At 41.7% G+C, this 25,664-nt stretch overlaps 1 protein-coding gene across 1 annotated transcript; it reads right to left on the bottom strand.

Annotated features, from left to right (window-relative positions):
• Positions 1 to 2,037: 2,037 nt before the first annotated feature.
• LOC128304182 (solute carrier organic anion transporter family member 4A1) lies at positions 2,038 to 25,613 on the bottom strand. The gene is made up of 7 exons (XM_053041342.1): positions 25,298 to 25,613; positions 11,777 to 12,111; positions 10,806 to 11,010; positions 8,589 to 8,691; positions 5,015 to 5,394; positions 2,866 to 3,646; positions 2,038 to 2,777 (listed from the first exon to the last, which is right to left on the bottom strand). Exons 1-7 carry the CDS (start codon positions 25,611 to 25,613, stop codon positions 2,594 to 2,596), a joined length of 2,304 nt encoding a protein of 767 aa, XP_052897302.1. The 3' UTR covers positions 2,038 to 2,593.
• Between the last annotated feature and the right edge of the window lie 51 nt (positions 25,614 to 25,664).

Raw genomic sequence — 25,664 nt, 5'->3', positions numbered from 1 at the left:
ACAAATCCACACACACACACATGCACATAAAAACAGGACTTTGTTTCTGGGAGCATGCTCCTCATGCGCCAAGGGTGCATTTTCCTTCTAGGGGAGCTGCTAGACGATGTGCGGCAAGGTATTTTTTTATTTTTCGTTTGGACTCTCACAGAGCACAGAACTGTGTGGTGCGACAACAAAAGGAAACCATCAGTAAGGTAAAACAATAACAATTGGTAGGAAAAGTGGCACGTTGTTTAACAATTCATAGGCGCAAATAGCATGATAAATTTACCAATCATAAATCATCCGTTTAATTCTCAAATTAACAAACTGATATTGACGGTAAGGACAGGGAATTATTGAAATTTAACCAATAAAATAGCCAAAATCATCCAGTTAAATTGTACATAAATTATAGATGCGTTTTACTATGTGGCATGTTGTGTTGATGCTGCGCTGCTGCTCTCGCTGATGCTGCTGCTGGCCAACAAAGAAACAAATGACCACACTTTCAAACTGGATCTTGCACAATAGCTGCATCGAAACTATTCCCCATTCACTGGTGCTGCACTTTTCTTTTATCTTTTTAGATTAACATTAAATTTTATTGCGTGAAAAACACCACCAATTTCACACAACAGAACCATTTAACCCCGTTCTTCTTCACTTTCAGCTCACGCAATCACATCGAACGCACTAAACAAACTCTGCTTAAATGTAATGTAATGCAGGGTATAATTTCAGATTCCGCAAAAACTTTACCGTACAACTTACGTAACAAAATTTAAGTACATTTTTGAACATTTACAAAGCAAAAATTTTCACTTTGTTATGAACGGCGGAACGGCACGTCTTGTGCGTTCAGAAGAAAACCGATTTTTGACAGCAGTGCTTGACGTACACGTACACAATGCTCTCACTTCTCTTCTTTTTTTCGGTGCAAGTGAACGAACCGTGTTCCCTGTTGACAATTTGTTAGGCTACGCTCTATGTTCGATGCTCTCTACATGTTCGATGTAAGTTTCGTGAGCAGATATCATAGGCAAGGCTCATATAGTAAGGTTTAAATTGTGGATTTAATTTTATGTTAATTTTATTGCGTGTGACATTTAGCATTCTTTTACCAACATACAAAATTTACATGACATTTACTTACAACTACCAACCGATGATAATGCACTCTTCGAACACTGTCGTGTTTGTTCAAAATGCTCGACGCTTCTTGAAAAGGTCCTCAAATCAAATTATGTTTAGTGAAGCAACCCAAACATTGATATTTAAACAAGCATGATCCCAGCGAAAACTCTGTCGATTTTATGTGCTTACATCGTAGATTTTTTTCTGAAAAATTCGCGAGCAAAATTGTTGTATATGTTATATTAGTTCATATGACTGGGTAGCTATTCAGAGTCCCCTTATGCCCCAATCAGTCGTGCATTAACGAACAGTTTCGTTTATAAATATTATAAACATTAAATGTATTTACGTTTTAATGCAGAAGAAGTTAAACAAAATTATTCGTCATGTTTGATACAATCTTCGTTCTAAAATTAATGAATTTTTTTGTATTAAACTACAAATTGATTATTAGTGCATGTTAGTTTTTTGTAAAATTTACTTATTTTTCCTTTTTTTTGTTTACCCTGGTTTTTAGAAAATATTAATAAAAAATTATTTTCCATGGACAGCTTGGGTCGTGTACGCATACCTTAACGATACAGTCAAAAGTACAGCGCCACCTATTGGAGAATAGCGTAAATATCAGTTGCTGCGCATTCGAATGTAAAAACCGCTAGCAGATCTACCATGCATGTCGCGGATGTTTATACATTATTTAATAACAGCTGCACCATTTTAAGATACAGTAGTATTATCAATATCTAAATTAACTGTTTCTTAAGTCCAATAACGATGCGAATTGTGAACAAGCTTTAAAACTGTAATGTATTGCATATTGAGCTGCACTTTTCTTTCATTGCATTCCGCTTGCTGCAGCTATATCGTGTGCAGTACAACTTACGGAATATAGTACACAATCTCTTAGTTCAAGGATCCATTTTATTCAAATACCGCTTACACACTATAGAGTCTACACTTTAGGTTTGTTTGGCAGTACATACATACATATTCTATGTCGGTTCGAAAATGGTCATTATCAGGTGTAGCTGATTCATTTAAAGGACCTAATACATAGCTGAGAATAGCCTTTACGCTTTACTACAGTGTCAGTCAATCCTGAGAATCATTTGGCCATCGATAGATAAATTCTACGCTTGATGAAAGTAACGAAACGAAATCTAGTTAGGATCTTAGTAAAAACCATCATCCTGATTGCGCAGGAATCGTTTCTCTCACTACATGCTACTTTTACTAAATACTGAAGCTTACTGGCGCAATCGCTACGTATTTTGATTGGATGTAACTATACATAGTACTGTTTTATGACAATTTTGCGATAAATATCGATACTTGATGGAATGCGCTAAAGAAGAAACAAACACGGTTATTATGACACTTAAGAGTACGTATGACTTGTAGCAAATGGCCACTACCGTTTGTTGGGTGACGAGTTTTGAGCAACAGCGGTGTCACGATTTATGGAAGAATCAAATCAATACTTTTCCACTGTGATGGGGTTTATGTGACCGTTTGAGGTTAGTTTTTGGTTGGCGGTGTCCTGCTGCTGGTGTGTATCGCCGTTGGTGATCACTTTGGGCGGGATGTAATAGAACCAGGCACCGAAGAAGAACAGTATGGAGCACGCTTTGCCGATTAGAGCCAGTAGTAACATGTACCTACAAACGAGAGCGGCGTACAGCTTGTTTAATAACTTCGCTTTGTAGTACAGATAACGACACCAAACATGGACATGGGAGAACTTACTTGCTCATGAACGCATTATCGTAAACCAAACACGCGCCATGATCGTCACAGCTCGACTCCTGCCACAAGATGCACGTTTCGTCGATAAGCCGTCCGAAGATCATTGGTGCTGGGATCGTGCCAAGTACACGGACCTTTATCCACTGTATTCCAAGCGCAAACGACCGTTGATCATCGTGAACACAGCGGAGCGTCGCCGACAGGGCCGGCATCGTGGCCAGGAAGGTGAAAAACATCACCAGAAAGCAAAGTACCACAAAAATCCACAGATGATCACACTGCGACTGACACATCGTGTTGACCGCATCGTAGCTTCCTCCACCGTACAACGGTCCTGCCTCGCCATGGAACGTGGCATTAATACAGGTACAGTCCCGGTACACTTTGGCGTTCTCCAGATTGATCTCCTCGCTGCACCCGGCATGGCACGGCGAGTAGTACATGATCCCGTCCGCACCACAGATTGGTTCGTAGTTGCGCCGGCTACAGGCACACCGGTCATTGCACGCATTGTCCAGGTTCTTGGGCAGATAGTACAGATCACGTGGTTCCGTCGAGTGCGCGTAAGGACTGTCGAGGTTTTCGTGCGGAAAGTAGGGTGCCGTCACGCCGGCAAAGGTGAGATTCGGACAGGATAGGAAAAAACACACCGTAAACAGGGCGGCAAAAATTGTGGCAAACAGGCAAAACTTGATGATGCCCGAGCAGGACAGGTGTAGCTTTTTCACAAGATATCCTCCTAAAAATGTACCACCACCACCGGCAGGCACCGTTATTATTCCTGGGGAATGAAAACGAGAGCAACACGATTTAATATGTTGCAAATAACTAGTGAGGAACAAACATAAAAACGCAAGTAAAGTAGAACTTATGCTAAATAAAACTTGGATTTTAATAACAGTGGTAATTGTTTGTACTGTAGAACAAGACCCAGAAATGTAGTAATAGAAAAACAGGAAGGGTCCAGTATCTAGTAATGATTAAATCCAACAAAGTCCATTTTTACGTCGCAATCGAGATCATCCATGACCGCGAACTTAAGATTACATATTAGACTTATTATAATAAATTACAGTTTTACCAACACAACGAGAGTTTATTCAGGATCCTTAATGAAACTTAATCCAGGATATCGAAAGAGATTATTCTTCTCTTCATATGCATCTCATTGCAGATTATCTGCGTTACAGTAAACGGAAGTTGATTGAATTTCTTCAAATATCTGTAGCTTTTGGTTACGATGTACGTTCAACACGTTTATAAAGAATCTTGAACAACACCGCCTTTAGACAGAGTCTGATCCAACAAAAGTATCAGAATTTAAACTTATTCTCGTGTAAAATGCTTTTGTTGTTTCTGAATGAAGTATTTTCGCTTTTATGAGAACATATTTTCACGCACAATTTCTTAGAATTGTACTAAACTTAAAGCAAGCCAATTACACTTAAATAATATTCTGAATTGTGCTCTAGTTTCTTGATCCTCCTAAGAAGAATTCCTAAGATCCTGAAAAATAAATAATTTGGTTTACACAAAACCACTACTTCTTGGTAGACAAGCCAGAGACTTGATAAACATCAAAACTGCTCTTGTGAAAGGCATAATGCAGAGCAGTATGATCTTGGAGATCTCCTTGATCTTCATATTCCTTGTAACGCTATAATATCGGAGGTTTTGGTATTCAATTTCACGGTTTTACTTGCCTGCATCTGAACTGTTTGGGTCAGATTACTGAGGTTTTGTTAGAATCTGACATGTTCTTCTTCTTTATCGGCACAACAACCTCAAGATGTCTAGGCCTACCATTTCTGGCTTTCTATGACTTTTATTTACCCCTACCTCGGTCCCGGATGGAATTTTGGTCCGTTCCGTTCGTGTGAAGATTGGCGCCGCCGCTACCATTATGGCATCGGGCCGCCCATTCTAACGTGTTAAAAACACAAAAACCACCATCTTTTCTTGCGTGATATGAATATATCTTCAATAAACATAAATTTTACGAAGAGTCCTAAAAACTAAAACAAAAAACAAACTTATAACAAATCGGAAATTAATTGAAAATGAAGATATTTATACACATAACAACAATAAACGCACTTAAAATAGAATCCTTACAAACACGTTGCAGAATTGCAACGAGCTCACTTACCCATCAGCAGCGCCGACCAGACCGCCGTCACGCTGAACTGATTCTCGATCAGCTTCGGCAGGAACACGGCAAACCCGGAAATGACCAGCCCCTCGGATGCACCGGCCAGGTTGAGAAAGAAAAACGTCGGATTGCGTAGCAACGCAAGCAGCGCACGTGGAATCTGCTTAATCTTGGTGAATGCTTCCTGGTTCCTTTCGCCCTCACCATCATCACCACCCCGGTGGGCTTCCGACACCTTCTGCAGCTTTTCCGAACCGGGCAGGGCGGGCGGATAGGCCAGGATTGGGATGGCCAACAGCAAACAGAACGCTGCCATGAAAACGAACCCCACCCACCAGGCTCCGACCCACACCTTGCTGTGTGGCGTTAGACCGAGTCTAACACCGGGGGAAAAGGAAAAGTTTATTAGTGGAGAGAGAGAGAGCGAGAGAAAAAGAGAGAAAGGTTAATAAATAGAATAATATAGTATCCACGTGTTGGGTTGATTGGCAAAAACCCGAAAGCAACCAAACAAGTGCGTGTTTTTCCGCCGGAATATCCTTACACCGCATGATGCTGGTATAGACCTGGGCTAGATAAAAAACAGGTTTTAATGGCGGATATCCTCAGTGGTAACGCGCGGTCTATTTCCTCGTTTCTCGGAAGTTGAACATGCACGCATTGTTCAACATTCCCAGCGTTCGGTAGTCACGTTGTTTTTGCTCCCGTTACGATGGTTACAATCGTAGTTACCGGGTGCGCAATTGTTCTATTGTGTCACACTCGCGTTCCCTAGCACAACAAGCGCCACAATGCAAGGACAATGGTACGCGATTTAAATGGCAATATTGACACCGTGCACCGTTCCGAACCGCTGGGCTGTGGACGTACGCTTTATAAGCTTAGCTTCTTCATTCACATCCGTCCGAACCCCGGTTGGACCAAATGGACTGCAAAACAAAAAAACGATCGTGTGGGATTTGTTTTTCCTCCCAAATCACACCGACTGCAAGCAGCGAATGTGGAAAAATGGAACTCACGGCCAGGAAAGACAATTAAAAAATGATAAATGCACATCGCAAGGGTAAATGTTGGGTCGGAAAAGAGAGTAAAATGTTATCCTGAAATCCTTTGCTTCACACACAAACACACCTCCATAGAGAGGTTGTCCAGTCCGGTTGGGATCGTATTTTTTCCTGGTTTACGAGACCTCGTCGCGCGAAAAGTGTGTTCCCGCTCGCGCAACAAAACCCAGCCGCCCCGGATTGTGGTGACACGTTTTCATTCATTAAAATCAACTTTTCCCATGGCATTACAAATGGGATTTGGGTTCGCAGCAGACGTATTGCGTTTGTGTTCATTTATCGATCTATTGTGCGGGTTTTGACGGTGGTCAAATCGAACAAACGATTCCAACAATGCAACGAAACCGGCCACAATACATTCGAACGTGGCCATCAAGTGGATTGGCAGGTGGGGCAAGAGGGTAGTATCAGGTGTTTTTGTTGCAAAAAAAAAAACAGAATTTCACTCATGTGCAATACTTTAATTAAGCGCCGCAACACAGGTAGATCATCAATCATCGGGCGGCGATCGAGCGGCAGGCACAATCCATCTTCTAAACGGAAAGTCATTAAAATCGATTTAGCAAATGTATTTGCATTGGTATTTTGTGACACAAAATGTGTGACAACCGCGGTGTTTATTAATGTGCATTCAGTTGTAAATTCATTTTTTATTAAAATGACATTTTTTCTTAGATTTTAAAGTTGCTATTGTAGATTGACAGTTTGATTGATCTATAAAATAAATAATAAATAATAAATAATGTCTATAATCTGATAATAAGCATAAAATATAAGTATAATCTATAAGAAATAAAATATAAATAACTGTTTAAACCCATCATTCTCCATAAAACCATTTTTGCAAAGCAAAACATTGTTCAAGAATAGTACAATTAAAAGTAAACGAATGAAATGTTACCATAAATTTAAGGCAAAAAAAACTTCTATTGCTTTCAAATATTTTTATTACTATTGACACATTCCATCATCCACATCATCCACAACCATTATGCGGTTTTTCCTTTCAACCACCGTTTTTGCTGCTTCTTCTACAAACCGACTATGCAAAAATGCTTATTACCTTTTCGCAGAATAACGAATTGCTTATTATGGAAATGTTCCACACTAGCATCCACAGCATCACCTGTAGCCGTAGCGCAACTGAAAGGTTTGATATATTTTCATAACAACACAACCGTCGTCGTCGTCGTCATCGTTCGTAACACAATTTGCGAGGCAAACGGCAATGCACCGATATGACCGAACAAGACCACGGCGGTACATGTGCCGGAGAGAACGATCGATCATACTACACAGGTCGGTGGGGCAATGTTTTGCCGTGAAGGAAGACATTGTTTGGGTGTTTTTTTACGTGTGGTGGATGTGTTCTTATGGTAATAGATTGTACAGAGAGCAACAGGATGGCTTTCTCTTGTTTGCCTCACGGCAGTATACGATTGGTAAGGATACATTCGAACGCGAAGGATGATAAGGAAGGATAGTCTAAATTTTTCAACAAAATAAATTCTATAGTAAAAAAATGTATTTTATAATTTTTTTTTTGTTCAGTATTATTTTGAGTAACATACTTGGAAAGGACCTTAAAGTGCATTTTCGTCCTTACATTTCAGCTATGGTGGCCCAATTCCACTCCTTTCTATCTACAACAGCAACAGTGTTTGTATGCAGCTTCCAGTTCCCGCCGACTTTCGCCCGAGAGACCAGAGAGATGACGCCAGTCATTATGATTTCCGAAGGAAATGAACCATTTCCCCTCCCTAATGCAAAACTCCCGTAATGAGCCCAATGATCCGCTGGCGGCGTAATATCATCACAACAGCATATTCGTCTTGCCTCATTGGCACAAGTGATGCAGTTTTGTCCTCTTCGTTTGCTTCTCGCTAGTTAAACCGGCAGAGGGAGGTAACACCAGACACGAACAGGCTATGGTTCACAATTTTTCGGATGATATAGCCCGCTCAAATGGTGTCAGATGATGCGAATCGTCCGTCGAATACGTCTCAACCAGGACAGGGGAAAAGAAAACGCGCAAGATGTTACCTTTTTGGGGAAGGTGTTATGTGCACCAATAAATCTGTCATATCTCTGGCCGAAAAACCAAATGCGGGCACAGACAATGGCCCAGACAATGGATACATCTCTCCCTAGACTTGTGTCTACAGCATATTGCGGCCTAGAATGTATTCCCAACACAGAAAGGATGGACGATAAACGTTACGATCCTTTCGGTTATGAAATTTCCACATAATTTGAATTTATTAATATTAGACGCAACACGTTTCATAAGCTCTAGACGAAGCTTAAGGTATTTATGGATGTTTGGGCATAACAACAGCACCCTATTGAAAGCATTTACAGGATTGACTAGTTGTGGATGGGTAGAGATCTTCCCCAATGATGGATGACCAGGACAAACCAGTAGATTAAAAGCAGATCAGTCTTCCGTCCCTTCGATCTCTTGAAGAGTTTTCTTCTTTCAGTGGAAACATGGGGGAAAAACTTACGTGGTAGCATCGACGACGAACATGTCCGTGTAGAAGAGCAGCAACTGTCCACCGATGACATAACCGGCAGCCGGTCCAACAACGGCCATTGTGTAGTAAATACCTGCAAGAAGGAGTAGTTTAGTAAAGGAATTTTTAAACTTTTGGTATGTTTATTAAAATAAAACAAGTATGATGAAATTTAATTCTAGATGTAATGCATTTTCTATTAGTGTTTTTAAATTACCATTCACTTATATGGTATTCTACATAACTAAATTGTTCATAATACATAACATGTACATTAATATCTAAATAATCTAACCTTTTCAGCTTAAAGCTACCTAAAGGATTTTTTCTCCGAACCCGCCACTTTATACCTTCGCACTGTTCTTCTGGGCCAGCCAATTGTACTCCATTTCGCACTCGAAAACCTTCAATCAAAAATCAATCAACCTGGCATGGAGCACACCACATTTACTCCTATATTTCCCACTTATCGCTCACTATTGTCGCTAAATAGATTTACGCCCGACCCGTGCCAGGTCAGTCCGGCGGTGTGTGAAAGCAAAACGAAAGACAAAATCTAATCACTCGAACTTAGCACGGGTATCGGGCGAGCTAGTTTACCATCCGCAAGCATAATGTACGGAGGAGTATGGTTTCAGCATAAAAATCACAACCCAATCTGTCAAACCGTACGGACATTTCGCTCTCCACTGTTCAAATCGTAGCAATCGTATTCCATTGCAATACGATCCATCGCACGCACGCCCTATTTGTTCGTTAGGCTGTTGAAAGGTTCCCTGGATCTTTCTGTCTGATTGATATAGTTGGCCGGTAGACCCAGGGCAAGTGCTAAGTGTTGCTGGAAAAATTGAAAAAAAAAATTGATGTGAATTTTCCACCCGAAAGAACCTGATGCAGCTAGCAGGCAGCTGTGCCAAATGGGACACTTAAAGTGGGAATGACATTTTTTGTCTCTTCTGGTGAACAATGTAGCAATTGCAGTATAGGTTTTAAAGATGTTTTTAAAGTGATTTAAAATAAGTTTTAAAACCCCAAAAGAAATATTATGCTTAACATTTTATTTATTTTTTACTTGTTATTATCATTGTTATAGCTGATTTAAATGGACTTTTATAATTCATTCTATTTAATTTATTCTTGTGTAGACATAGGACCCATTCTCAAGGAAAATAAAAGCATGTGTCATCCTGTGTATATTTATGTATGCAATTGTACTTGATACGTTTGTATTTTCCTTTGCTCATTCCCAAACAGGAATTTCATGTAACCACTTTTGACGCACAATTTCATCGAGGTTCATAAACGGAAGCTAATAAAATTATGATGAAGATGTACGCAGTTATATCGCATACCAAAATCTTGTTCTCCTCTCCCTTCGCTATCAATGTTCCCAACGCAAGTCCATACAAACAAACACGCACCGTAGCTCCACAAAAGACACGAGAGGAGCTTAGGAAACCTCTTTCCGTCGTAAAAGTACAGTCCACACTGGAAGGGGTTGGGACTCCTTTCTTGTTTCGTTCCAAGAGCAACTATCCATTTTGCTTTCACCAACCAATTCCCTTCCTGCAACGGAAATCGGAAGTGGCAATTCCTTCCCCTATAGCTTTCCCGGACACATTCGGGAGGGCATGATTTTATTTGCTTTCCTTTCCTAGCTGATCCCTTATCCTGCAGCTTCTCCCCTCAGATCGCCGTTTAATTTCACAATCAGATGATTTATTTTGACAGAAGTGATTGCAAAATATTTTGAGCCTCCTCAGGCGTGTCTCAGGGTTTGCTTCTCTATTCAACTGGCTTCTCCAGCGGTGGCACAGAGAGACACACAGAAGTGTGTCGCAAAGATTATATGGTGAGTAATTTATGGTGTTCATTTGCGAATAACTTGCGAAGCCCCCCGACCCCGAACGCTGGGTAGGCCCAATGTAGGCCAACGCGCGCACTGTGCAGCGCAAAGGAGCAGGGAAGCGCCGTGGCACGATGCATGGTGTGGCATATTTTAAACGACTGTACGAAATATGGTTCAGGCATTGGTTTTGTGCCGTACTTTATGGAGGGAAACACTGCAACTGTCAGTGGCCTGCGTACAGGATCTTTATTCTTCGCAGTCAAGCGAAGCGAACACGGCTAGCGTAATAAGTGGGAATTCACGCACACGCTGCCGTAAACATACTAATTTAGTCTTACCACCCACAAAAAATCACTTACCTAAATACACGGAAGACATTTTCTTCGAGACGTTCTCGTCGATGTAGGTAACGCCGAGGGTGTACAACGGTGATGCACCCGCACCGAGCAGTAGCTGGGCGGTAAAGAAGAACCACACATTCCAGGACAAATTTTCACCGTCCGATGTCGATGCTTGTCCACCGTTTGCCAGTGGCAATACCGTGTCCTGGCTGCAACCTGTAAGCTACAAAGGAAGGGATTAAAAAAAAAAGGAATAAAACAAGAAACATGAAACCATGCTACATGGGTCGTAAGGACGATTTTTTGTTGTTGTATTGTGTCCGGTAGTAGAAGATTGTTAACCAGGTGAACAAAAGCCAGTCAGATCCTGCCCGGAAGGAAGACATGGCAAAGGAAGTGCTTTTGCTATTTAATTACCGAATGTGTTTTTTCGTTTTAGTTGTAAGCTAACCAATGTTCTTGACATAATTTGAAGCTAGTTTCAATATGGTTCTATAGGAATTAGATCGATGCAAATGAATTTTAGATTTTCTTTCCATGATTACGCACAAGATTAGACATTCTCAGATGTCTCAAAGGAAATTAGTTAAATGTGAGATACTTCTAATTATCGAACACAGAAAATAAATATAACAACACAGTGTGTTCTAAAAAAATAAGAAAAACCCGATAAATTCAATACAAGCAGCAAACAAAGTTTTAGAACTCGCTAAATACCTATACGTAAATAAAATAAAAAGGAGAATAAGCACAAAGGATTGAAAACATAAAAAAGAAATGTTACTACATTGAAAACATAGATGTAAAAACAATGAACGAAACAATTGAAAACATAACATTAGATAATGGACAAGCAAAATATGTGTAAAACCGAATATTACTATTTTTTTAACAAAATCTTAGCCAAACAAACGAATGAAAGTAAATGTGAAGCTAATCTTCCATTCACTTGTTGAGCTCAAAGAATAACGCTGCTGTTCTTAGCTTACCTCCGTTAGCGCCTCCACGGAAGCACCTGTACTGTTGGTCAGCAACGTCGCCACCATACACACGTTCTGGTCCGAGTTGGTTGCCCGATACTGTCCGACGAGAAAGTGCGGCAGCGCGAATACGAACGCACCGAGTCCCATCACCGCCACACCCCATCCGATCCATCGTGGTTTCGACGCACCGAGCCGTCCGCCAAAGTATGACACCGGCACAAGACACAGAAAGGACGCAATATCGTAACCACTGGCCACCAGGCCAGTTTGCGTCGAACGCAAACCGAACCGCCGCTCGATGGTCGTGATGACAACGTTGATGAAACCGTTCACGATCAAACCTGGTTGGAGGGTGGAGGGTGTTCGAAACATAAAAAAGAATTATGTAAAAAAAAAACAGGACATTAGTGACAACAAGTGGTAAAACGAACGGGACACGATGCGAAGGGAAACATATTGTTGCGTAGCGCATTAGATACAGGTTGTTTGTGTGCCGTCGTGCGTGCGAAAATGTGAAAGATTCAAAACATCCGGAATAGGGCTCCGAAGGATGGTTTAAAAACGATGCGAAGGGTCGCAGTTTGTGCACTGTACCGCGGTGAACGCAATGGCAGAGTGTATCCATGGTGACAACTATTGTTTGCATTAAGTGAAAACTGTTTCTTTCGTTCTTTTGTACGCGAAAGAAGCTGGAGTGTTTATCAGCTATTATATCACGAGCTGGCGGTGATTGACCATTGTATGAGGTTTGTTAAAGATTAAATAGGACGTTTAGGTTTTTTCAAGCCACAACAAGGATGTGCACGATCCCATGATTAGTATTAGTGGATAGATTTGTGGCAAAACACATCGAGGAAGAAGCAACCGTTTACAATAACGTCTGTTAGATTTGCAATTAAATTTTTTGCAATTAAATTTATAGAAAAACTTGAAATATGGAATAAGTAAGTCGCAAATTTAAACTTAAATCGGTTAGTTATTAGTTTTTTAATAATTATTCAACAAATTTGAATAAAACTGCATAAATTTTGATTTTTAACACTTCAGAAAAGTTCAAAAAAAATATCAAAGTTAAACAATAATTATACATATATAAAATTGTTATTAAAGTTTAAGTAGGAAAAGGATACATCTAATCTACAACGAAAAAAAAAACGAAGAAAAGCATAGAAAATAAGAAATGTAACGAAAAGATTCAAAATGGGACAAAGTGGGCAGTTTGTTAAGCAAACACCAAATCCAATTCTAATCAGAAGAAACATTTTCTTTTCAGCAATCGAGCACTGAACCGAATCGTAACGCTATATAAGACATAATTCATATCGCCATGTAACAGTGGAGGACACATTCAATGGACGAAGCAACGACTCAGCAATGGATGGAAAAATTGCCATTTAACTGCACTTCAGCTACACTCACTCAGCAGAGCCTTTTGCGGTTATTCCCCCACAATATGCTTTTCGTGTCGGTGAAAGCAGAATCGAGAAACACACATTCAGTGGCACGAAATTTTTTGTTTGAAATTGGCAAACATTTGCTGCTATCGGAAAACGGATCTACACCGTTCTGTTTAACCTTATGGAAAAGGCGTGCACCGTGGCGCGAGCGACCCTCTTGATTGACAATTTTTCTACATTGGCTCCACACTGCGCTGGTGGGGGGCTGCACACATAGTTGATAGTTCGGCATTTTACGCATTTTCATTGCCCGGTTCATGAACCGTGGAACGAATTTTGGTTTGTGTTAGAAGTTTGGATATGTTCAGTTGGTTGGTTCGTAGCAAATTTTTCTGGACATGTGGCGTCGGTGACAAACGCACAATGTGCATACTGGGATTATTGTGAGTTGAACTCCAGCTCCACGCGTCTGTCCACATGACGAATCAGTAAAGTGTGTTTCGCTACAATCTCGCATCTCTTTGATCTGATTGCCATTTTCGTTGGCCACGGGTATATGCAACTAATATGAGCTAGACATAACGTTTGAAGAAATATGAGCTAGTAGGATAAGGTTTTGTAGCTATGACAAAGGAATTGTTTAACACATCAGTCTTGGGTGTTGATTAACACTGATTTCATCTTAAATTTGCTACAAACTCACTGTGCTTCCAATTGCTTATTTTAGCTTATTTTTATCTACATCAACCGAAGACATAGTCAGATGCTTCGATTGTATATCTAGGAGGAGAAAAAGGAAAATATATTTACAATGTTTCAAGTGTTCTTTAACATGCAACATCACAAACAAACAACACAGAAAGTATGTTTTAAGTAGATCGGATAACAAAACGTTCTTCAATCCAGCTAAAGGGAAGATGGGTTATCCTTTTATGTATCGTACTACGGATTCCATTTCCATCTGTGGTCGCTTAAATCGCATTTGGAGGTAGAACGGCGATATTAACCAAACATAAGCTAACCTTACAGCAGCACGTGTCGTGATGGTGTCGTGGTGTTGCACAACCACTAGGCCTCATATTTCATTCCGCTTATGAATGGTTGAGCAGAAATGCAATTTTGTGCTTACCACGCGTGATAGAAACTGATTTCTCTCAATAATGGTACGCGGATTGGAAGGACGTCCTCCGGCACATCGATAGAAAGGGACGAAAAAAAAAATACGAGAGGGAAAGCCATTTATGCTAAACGAAAAATTTAATTTCCTGTTGATCGTAAATTGTTTTAAAAAAATGTTCTACCACCAGAACGGAAGGCCAAAGTAGGTGGTACTCTTATATTTCGCACCCCACAATCCCACCGACACTCGAGTGATGCACTCCAGCTGATAGAACAAAATAAAGCCATCAACTGGCCACGTGGCTGGCGTGGAAAACAAAAGGTCAACAAACTTTACCGAGTGGTAAACTTATGGAAAAGGAAAAACGTTGCAAAGCAATAGCACAAAACCGGACAATATTGATATCAAATTAAACAAACACGGCATAAATAGATGCTTTTAAACAAAGCAAACTAAACATGGGAGATAAGTGCAATTTAAAGCTGATGACAATCAAACTAAACGGCTTTTCTTTGCACACCATAATGGCAAATGAGTGCCCTTCGATCTGTAGCTAACACCCTTGTACAATAATTCAAACATTGTCACGCCATCCATCATCAAGACATCAAATCCCTTAAAGGAAAAGCCATTTCTTCGCACTTCTCCCAAGAAGTGGCCTGGATGTGGACACTATGCCAACGTTCACAAAACCGTCCCAAAATATGTTTTCTCCTCCCATCCGTTCAAGCGTGGCCAAATAGAGCAACGAGTCTTGGGTGGAGCAACCTGTCGGCCCTGTGCCGTTTGTTGTTACATTTTCCTCGCCTTTCAACCAAGGGTGAGCCTATATGAACCTTTGCTGGGAATGTGATTACTTTATGAAACCGGAAGGAAGTAAGAAATGGGTTCGACAATCGAAGTGTGCCGATTACACCGATTTAGCAACGGTTATTTTGAAATGTGAGTGGTTTGCTTGATGGCATTTGAAATGGGAAAGTTTTATTAGCGTGTCGCTACCGAGTGTGATGTTACCTTTTGATACGTTTTTTTTTGTCGTGATAGTGATCTATTTTGAATGATAAAAATAAACAACTTGAATAAGCACCAGATAATTTATTTCCATGAATTAAAATAAATGATTAGATGTAATTAGGATTAACCAAACATATGAAATGTCCTGTAAATAATAATGTTATGCTAAGCAGTATTTGTTCTCTTGAACTTTCTGCCACTTCTCTGACAGATGACCAGTTCTTTCTACGCAAGACTTAGACGATGTTTACGAGATCCCAATATCGTCTCAAATTTTAAATTCTTTTCTTGAAAACTTCAGAGTCTTTACTTATATTGTTGTTCGAACAATACGAATATTGTTCATTTCCAACCAGTTGTAGATAGCATGTGAAGAAAACAGTTCTGATTGCGCTCCTAATTCCTCAATCAAATGTCCATTCCTCGTTGTTTCCCGGCTTTCCAGAGAGATTTTTATGATCGACAATGTAACTCATCATGATTTTCTGCTAGTTTCAATCTTGTCATTGTTTAATAACTTACAGCAGAAGATTTATTCAAGTTATCAAGAAAATTGTGTATTTCACACTGTTTGCATAATTTAGAACTTTAGCGGCATCTGCTGTAAAAAGACGTAATTTCGACAAAATTCTAGCAACACTCAAAATTTCGAAAAACAAAACATTAAACCAATAACAGGCTTTAAGTGCAAAGTGTGTCACCATTTTCAAACCTACTCTGTCGCATATTTGTGGACCATCTTGTCAGCATCGAAGGAGAATGCCAGAAATTAATAATATTCCCACGAACTGGTAAACCGCTACCACTATTCATCGTCCACAGCAAACCAAAGCCAGCTTCATTTTCTGCTCAAAGCATGATACATGACCCATTCCAGCCACACTTTTGGTCCACAAGGTTCACTAACCGACCACTCGCAAAAACCCACCGCAAATAGCTCACGCGCGCCACGAGGAAGCCCTCCATTGCCCCTTTTTTCTTTTACATTTGTGGTGAAAATTGCCACAGGGGGAAAACCCCCTGGAATGGTTACCCTGGTGCACAGAAAAGACGGTACACGACAGGCAAACAACATTCTCGTTCGTCGGGAAAGCCAGAAGGTGGGTTTTTGGCATCAACTGTTGCATCAATGGAATGGGCGTACAGAAATGTGTTGGCCTGAAACGACGATCGCCAGACAGGGCACGGGATCCTTTCATGCTTCCGTCAAAGGATCAAGCTGGCGGAACTGGCGGAAAAATGTGTCAACTACCGCGGGCTACTGCTGCTCGTCTTGTCTCGTTACGCTATGCATCCCTTCTTCCCTACAGACGGGAAGGTTGAGTAATCCCTTCCGACATGACATTAAGCTGCGTTTTAGAAACATTGTACACATTTTTCTCACTTCCACCTTTACGCTTTACAATGGGTAAACTCATATAAATCGCTACCATTACAGTTCTCTCAACCATCTCAGCGAGCTGCCTGGTCCGATTGGTTTGACAGTTGCGGGTTAAAATCCTCAAACTTTAAACCACAAAATTGCCTCCCGAATTTCCAAAGGTTTGTGGTCGATTTTTCACGCTTTTTATTCACACGGCTGCATAGACCCTCCCCCCTCATGAGGCAGACATTGTTCTCCTACTGTGGGAGATAGGGTTTTCTTGACAAACCGATCAAGAAGCTGTAAGGTTCACCGGGCAGTGTTCCGACATCGCTCCGCTATTGCACTGGGAGCAACAATCTGGGTAAAGCCAGAAAACGGCAAGAGAGAAGCCCCGGAAATCTCACGTTGCACAATAAGTTGGAGGATTTCATGCAATCTTTAAAATGTACGCGTACTTTATCGTCATCACTTCTGCGGGGGGGTGATGCTGGTGAAACACCTTCTGAATCTCAATTACGTTCATTTTTTACCCTCGGCTTTACTTCGTTTACTTTCCCTGTGCTGGGTTGAAAGGAGAAAGCTTTTTCCCATTTACTGGTTCTGGCATGTGTCGGAATTTGCTCTGTGTGGATAATGTATCGATGAAATCGAATAGCAATAGTCCCATGTTATTGCAAAGAGTTCGTATAACAGTTAATAATTTTTAAATTATTTTTTTACTTTTAATTTTCTAACTTCTTCTCATGTTTTTATATCCTTTTGTTAAGTCAGGTATGTTTTTGTTAGATTAATTTTAGAAATCTTTAGTAAATAACATTGGTTGATGTTTTTTTATTCTTGTTAGAGAATTTATTTTCTTTGGACATTTTTAAAATTATTGAATATTCAAAACAACCACCTACCAACCCATTTATAAATATTTTAAAACAATTTCTTTACTAATATACGCGACTAAAGTAAAACATTTCGTTGTTGATTTGCATCAAATAACAATCAAAGCCAATACAACAGTGCAGTTATTAAATACATCGCTCATCGTCATTTAATACATTTGGTGCAAAGTCATAAGTTAATGGTTTTAGATTTTCTCTTCCCAAAAATAAGAAACTGAAGCCCCCAACTGCTGCCGGAAAAACTGCTTGGAAAAAAACCGCCCCCCGGAGAAAACGACACTTACGTACATTACGATCCACAATTTAGCACCACATTAACGAACATAATGCCACCACACTCATGCGCCGGCAGGTGTATGGGTGCATTAAAACCCCCGCTACCAGCGGGTTGACATGTTTCCTTTTTCCACTTCCCCCCCCCAAAAAAAAAGACCCGGAACGACGGGATTGAATTTAAGCGTGTATCGTAGTCAATCGTGGCACTTTACAAATGACGTAAACGTGACTCGACGCAAAATCGTCGCATTCGCGGCAAGGGGTTTCATCTCCTTCTCTTTTTTTTTTGCGATGCCCGGTGGGTTCTAGCGCCCTTTCCCCTGCGAAGGAAAGTATTTTACGATCCACTTTCCCAAACAGCGATTGGCAGGGCATCGATTTTCTCACATCGCGAAAGCATCCGTTGCAGCGTTTGTCTGCAAGCATCTGGCCAAAGTCGACAAGGGGGGGGGGGCAAAGCGAAAGGATACATAAAATCCTGGGAATCCTGGAAAGGCGGTTATATCTTGAGACGCGCTGGTTCATTGTTTTTATAGCTCCACTCGTCCCCATCAACCCGTGGTGAGGGGAATGGGCCAGTGTGTTCTCATCCTCACTTCTGTCAAGGAGGTTAATTTTTACGCCGCAAATAAACCGCACCAGCCGCCTCTTGGTTGGCGAGCTTCCGCCACCGTTCCGTTCATGAGTGTTCGCATAAAGTGGACGGCACGCGTCCTATCGGGCCGTGGCGATCTCTTCGTTTTAATAAGACTCCGAAGAAACAAGGGCTGAGACGGCGAGCCTGGGAAATGCATCGCATCACAGAGATCCCTCGTCTTTACTGCCATCGAGATAAGGACTCATAATATCACGAAACAGCAGCACCAGCACTAGAATTGTACGCCATAAATAGAACTGTGCCACGGGCCACTGGTAACTTCATGCAAAGCCCCCCTTCTTCCCCTTCTCCCCCTTTCCCCACAGAAAGATGACGCATCCGAAATTGGTGAAAACGCTGGAAAACCCCAGCAAGCCATGTTTGCGGGAGAACACGAGATGGGCCCCAGATCGTACGGATCGGACACTATGGCAAATGTTTCTCCCGCACTGCATTCTCGGTTCTATTATCTGGTGCTTTTCATATTGTCCACCGACGGCAGGGCACCGGGTGGATAAATCACGCGGCGAGGATGTCGCCCGATGGCATAAATCAGATACGGCGGCGGCCACTTTCACTTGCTTTCGTGCAGTCCACAAACGCCGGAAAAACGATTCCGTGATGACAGTCGTAAAACCGGGCAAAACGGAAGCAAGGTTGTTCCTTTTGTTCGAGGTTAAATCGGGGGGGACCACCGTAAAATGCAAGTGTGACTGGGGGACTTTTTTTCTGGGTTAACGCTACACCGCCGTGTTCACTACTGAACGGGTTGACCAAATATTTTACCAAACGAAAACAAACATGATTTTTACCGTAAACAATGCAGTGGAGAAAGCAGATTTATCAGGAAACTTAGGAGGAAAGTTGAAAATATGTTCGAAACATTTGACGACACATAAAGAACTACATAGATTCTCAACAAGCTGAGGAAACACTTTCAGAGAGTGTTGCGTTTTGGAATTTTTGAATTGAAGTAACCATACGAAAATGTAACATTGTAAACCCCATGAAAAATAGTTTAAGGAAGCTATTATTATTTTTTTAAATGGCTATATAAGCGGGAGCAATTGTTCAATAAAGCAGTTTTTGTATATCGGTTGAAGTAGAAACAGCGAAAACTGAAGGTTTCTTTTATCAGAGCTCTGGTTTTCGGCACCTTACCCCCTTCTGTCTGAATAGGCTCCCCAAGCATTGGATAAGGAGCAACTAACGGGAAGGTCCGGTAAGCGGGACGAATCACCACCTCTGCTTCACCGGGAAAACTCCGTTATCGTCCCACTGAGTCTTCAGCAAAAGGATCAGTCCTTCGCGTGGTCTGCCGAAGAAGCTCGGCGTGTAACAGAGAGCTTTAGTAAAAGTGGGGAATCTCTTATGTCAGTTCCAATATTGAAGATCACAAAAATCAACTCGAATCCGGACAACTCTCGTTAATGAAGAATGGTGACATATAAACGGAAAATGTCCAAAACAAACTATTGATCCTTAACCTTAACCTATTAATCTGTTCCATAGTTTGGAGTATAACGAAATAGTGATCGAAATATTTACGACTAATCGAAGTAGTCAGAAATACGGACCTGTACTTAGCAGTTTTCCAGAGCACTTCAATTCGATTCCAGAGTAGATCCGGAGCGAGATTTTCAGTGTCGGAACAGATTGGTCATCCCGCTCTAGGACACCCATTACTATTATTGCAGACTATGCAAAAATCTATACACATTAACACCGATCGTTTGAAATGATCATACACATTATCGGCAAGTACAAAAAAAATAAGTACAGTCATTTTACAGTACTCCCCAGGCGGAATTTAAGGAGGCTTACCATACGGACAACTTCAGATCAACAGGAAACTAATACCTGAGAGATCTATTTTAACCCCATTCTGTATGAAAGCTGTGTAAACTCTGAAGAATGACTACAATAACCTTGTTTAGATTAAAAGCCAATAAATTGTACTTTGAAAAGGGATAGCTGTTGGATACCCGGAGCTTAAAAGTTTAGTTTTAAAACCCAATAACTAATCGAATCTGTAGCCTCTACAAAATGCATCGTTATAGAATATTAAGCTTGACGTGTTTAATTGTTCACTAACTAAATAATGAGTGAATAAAGCAGATAATGAAGCGTGCATCTTCTGCTGTCCATTCATGCGATGGAGTGCTACATTTTTTGTTTTACGCTCTCCTCCCTTCGCTACCACCAATCCCATCCCAAAACGAAAACAAATGCAGTACACCAAGTGCGTGGTACGAGTGCACTCACTCATAGCCCTGCCTGCCCATTATTTATGACAGCTCCCAATTCATTAAATTTGTCATTTTAAGCGCAATAACAATCAGATGACAATGACGACACGTTGTAGTTGGCTTGTTTACAGCCCGGTGATATGCTGTGGGGCCACCACCCGAACTAGTGGCCACCGCCCGGATTACAATATGTTCTCGTGCGTGTATGGGTTGTTTTTATTTCAGCTCGCCCATTCGCGCTTTGTTCTGTCACAACTGTCACTTCAAGTGCCGTCGTCCGAGCATTGAAATGACAAATGGACTGGCATCCCGCGCGCCAGCCAGCATCCCCTATCAGCATCCCGGCCAGTGGCTGGAACGGATGGTTTGATCGGTGGAAGTACTTCCCTGCCGTTCCGCTACTAACCGTCCCGGGGGTGGAAGGTTTCGCTCGTTGTTGGTGACCCACCTCCACATGGAAGGTGATAAATAAGCCGATCACAACTGACACCACGTGCACGAGCCTCATTTAAATGGGGTTTCCGAACCGATGCACTTTTCCGCCGGTTAGCTGTGCACCGGTTGCTAATAGCAGCATCACCCATTCTCCAATTTCCGTAACAGAACCTGCCAAAGCTTGAAACTCGTACTCGGGGTCAACAGGCTGCAGACCGCAGGGTTATGGAGTGTCATTAAAACACTAAATGGTCCATTATTTGGTCCGTCAGTTTGGGGACGGTTTTTATTATCAATATTTCCCGGGCGCAAAGGCTTTGTGCCCGGGAGGTAGTAGGTTGACACAATGGGTGGGATGTGCCCCGCGCCCCCGTAATCCTCGGCCGTGATTTCAAAACCTTAAAGTCTCATAAATGTCGCATCAATTTATGATCATCATTCATCAACTGATTACCAGTATTTGGGCGCGCTTTGCGTGATGCTGATGGGTGGCATGGGCCACCGGTCGTGTACTGATACGATTATTTTTATTGCATCGGTGCATATGCCACACACGGCACACACTTGTTGCTGCTTGTTTTCGAATGAATGCGTGCTTTTAAAGCCTTTGGAGGGTTGCCTCCAAAAACGGTAACCGCTTTTCCTCCCGTTTATTAGCTAATGACTGCAAGCCTCATAAATGGGGTGCATATGGTCGTAAAATCGGGGTCGTAAAACGGAATTAATCGAACGAGCTATACGCGTGTTCCCGCGAGCGCAGGAAAATGTCTTCTAGGCGCACGTGTGTTTGATTTCATTCTGCTGCTTGCTTGCGGTAGACAACAGATAGATATGGATGAGTGTTTTTTTTTTTTTGCTGTAAGCTAGTAATTGAGATTTATGTGATTTTAACCAAATTATTCGATGTATTGAAATGAATAAAGTGCATAATAAAGCATGCGTTTTTCGGCATCGCTGGCTGGCTATGAGACTGACGGGCGGCGAACCGCCAACCAAAGACGCGGTGCCTCTAAATCTGCTTCTAATGCTGCGTAAAGTGAAACCCACATTTATAAGCATTAAGCACCGGGTTTCATGCGCAGGAGTGGGTCTATAAATCAAATCCAACCAGCGGACACCGTGGTGGCCAATTATGTTAATGTCCCAATTGTGCAATTATGCAATGGTTTGTGTGTGTTTTTTTGCAGCAGAAGAAGTGTAAATCAACTGCTACTAGTATAACAACTTGTTGTGCACGAATAGAGAGGACACATTTAATGGACTTTAACATAACTCATCGGTGCGGTCTACTAGTATGATGGTAGCGGCGTTGGTCTTCACAAGGACTAACTATCCAGCTTTTATTGGTACAGTCACAGAAAGCTAGAAATGACAGGGTTTAAACCTCTTGAGGTTATTGTTCTGATAAAAAAAGAAGAAAAACATAACTTTTTCATAAAATTCATTTTGATGATGTTTCAATAAATTTATGATTAAATTTTCTAATTCTATTCGGGATCTACATTATTTCTTGGATCAAGATTGAATAACAGGATACCAATGCTACCCTTTTTGTTTCGCTGAAGTTTATGGGCATTCAGGATATTTTTTGCAAACATTCGTTTTACATTTTTGTTACAATTTTTTCGAAATTAATTTTATACTTTCGATTCATCCATGATTTGTTTCTTTTACCTACTTAAATATTAATTACGCATTTAAACACGTTTATTGTTTTCGTGAACTTTTCGGCGAAGAAAAAGGAAATTGTTCATCTTACCCTATAAAATAGAGTTCTTCAACCGAACGTATCCCAACGTCCGCGACCACCGCTAAACGGGAGAGGAGCAATTGGAAACTTTTCAATATGTCACAACCACACACGCCACGTGCAATTGACCGTACGGCGATTAGATAGTGAAAACTAACGTAGCAAACTTTCCGGTGGCCCTCATCTCACAACAATCGCCAGCTTTCGTCAGCACCGATCCTTACCATACCAAGAGATGGAACGACCAGGATAAGAGCGTCCTCGTCCCCCAGGGGGCGGAGGGTGCGCTTCTGCCCGAGACAGGCTAATTTTGGGTCACTTTTGTCAGCATTTTCCAATCGAATTCCCCTTGAAGTACCAGGTCGGGTGAAGCATCCTCGCGTCGCCACGAGTTACCGTTGTTGCGAGATTAGTTTACCCATACATTGTACCTTCCAGTACAAGCAATCACCATGAAAAGCGTCGATTTACGACCGTTTTACTGCTTTCTTTTCGGTTTTCCTTTTTTTTCCTTCGTACGCTAACCTACTAACCCCTCCGAACAAAAAAATTACGACAAACCGCAACAGCTGACGGGCTCGGGAAAAACTCACCGAAAACCAAGAAAAGAACGCAGATGGCATACCTGAAATAAGGCGGGGAGGAGGGCGCGTAAAGTAAAAGTCACAAAGCGTACACAATTTAATTTCTCCACTGCAACCCCCGGCTCAAAAGGGGGCCGCTCCCTTGCAGGCAGGCAGCAATTCCCCGTTCGCGTTTGGAAATGGTTTGTTTACACGCATAAACAGCATATGATTATCACCTCGTAATGTTTGAGTGTTAATAACGTTGATCGGTGGCAGGGCAGGCGTCAGAATCTGTCAACCCCGAAACCACCCTCTCACGTAGTTTTGAAAAAGCACGACCAAATGTATCCCTAAGCACCCGTTTGTCGCCTTGTCTTCAGGATAAGCGTGTCGCCTCTGCAAGGGAATCCACCAAAACGCTCGACGATGGGATGTGGTTCGAGAGTCGGTGGTACTTGCCACTTCGGGGATTAAATTCAATTTCACTCCTTAATGGCCTGGGCGTTCTTCTACGTCGTATTAGAATGCATTGTTGATGTTGTCATTTACAGAACGCGCCGTAATAATACGAATTCTGAGAGGATGATTTGTGTAGCGATAAACGTATAACGATGTTTGACAGAATAATAAACTGGTAGAGAAACTACTAAACAGTCTACTTACAGCACACAATCAGTGCTCAGTTGTGATGGTAAATAGAAGTTTGTTCCTTATAATTGCTATTAATATAGTGTTTACGCATGCCTAATAAAATTATAGCCAAGGCAACCGAAAAACGTTTTCATATTCTTACGCAAGAAGCAAACTAATCCCAATAGTCCATAGGTTATAACCACTTCTTCTTTACGTGTTTAAGTCTTCACACGACAGAGAGTTACTCTACGTAGTAAAATAAGTCGATACGGCCAGGCCGTTTTACGAAAAAAAAATTGTAAGCATGTTTAACTGCTTCTTCTCTAATACTCAATTTCGAAGAGTTATTCGAAATTGCATAGAAGCTGTTCTAGAAATGCATAATTGAATAACATGTAAGCGCTGAGTTATAATCTCGACAGGACGCTCAGCATAAGACAACTTCAAGTCACATTCGAACAGCAGTTAGTCACGGACAGGAGTAGAGTTAAATAGGAAGAGCATAAAAGTAGAGCAATTGATGAGCTCTACGAGGAACAACTCACTATCGTATCAGATTCGCCAGGTCCCGATGAGCTGTGTATGTCATTGGAATGGCATCGGATGACCCAGCTCCAAAAATCCTTTGAGGTCATCCGTAAAGACAGAGCAGGCATTCGACAAAGGGCCAAGAAATTGGATTGACTGACAAACAGCGCTCGACCGTGAGCGATTTAGGGCGCTACTACAGCAGGTCCAAGACCCTGAAGCACCGTTGTTCATTCGCCGTACAAAAATTCGTCCTACAACTCGATTACTATGTTCAACAGATATCTCACAAAACAATTAATTTTTTTTTGTAATTCATTAATTGTAGTTGAATATGTTTGCTGATTATTTGCTTCATCTTCGCTTCAACTCTAAGCAGTCGAACGTAAGAAACACTGTATGTTTTAATTTATCCTTGGAGTCAGTTTGCCTACTCGTGCAAAGTATGAAAAATCGTCTTAATATTCAGCAATGCACCAAATTTTTAAATTCAAATTTTATTCCGACACATTCCCGAGCGGGTGTTACGTTTGACATATTTGTGCCAAAGAATGTAGCACAATTGGTATTCCCATGCACTTCAACCAAATCACAAACACGCACGAAACACTCGTAGCGCACCAACAACGCACACCAGACGCATTGCTAAAACTGCTCACTTACCTTGCACGGCACCGGCCCAGCACAGCCAAAACAGGGCCCACTTCGGTGTCATGAACCGAACCATCCATCGGGGACGCAGCGCAAACCACCCGCAATGGTACGATCGAGGTGGCGTCGATGGCGGCTCCCCGTCTGTCGCGACCTTGATCGGTGGACACACGCCTGCCTCGAGTGCGATCGGCGAGGACGGTTCGCCGTAACTGCCGCCGCATTTGGTCGACTCGGTCTGCACCGTATTGCCGGTGGACGGTGTCGTGGCGGACGAGGTCGGGTTGTTCATCTTCACGCTGTCGTCCCAGCTGGACGTGGTGGACATGGTGTAATGCAGCGTACACCGAACCGAACCAGTAGTTAATCACCCCTTTTT

The sequence above is a fragment of the Anopheles moucheti genome, chromosome 3 (genome assembly GCF_943734755.1).
Source record: "Anopheles moucheti chromosome 3, idAnoMoucSN_F20_07, whole genome shotgun sequence".
In the NCBI taxonomy this organism is placed as follows: domain Eukaryota; kingdom Metazoa; phylum Arthropoda; class Insecta; order Diptera; family Culicidae; genus Anopheles; species Anopheles moucheti.
Note: the sequence above shows the minus strand (reverse complement) of the source record. Positions and strands in the feature narration are given on the sequence as shown.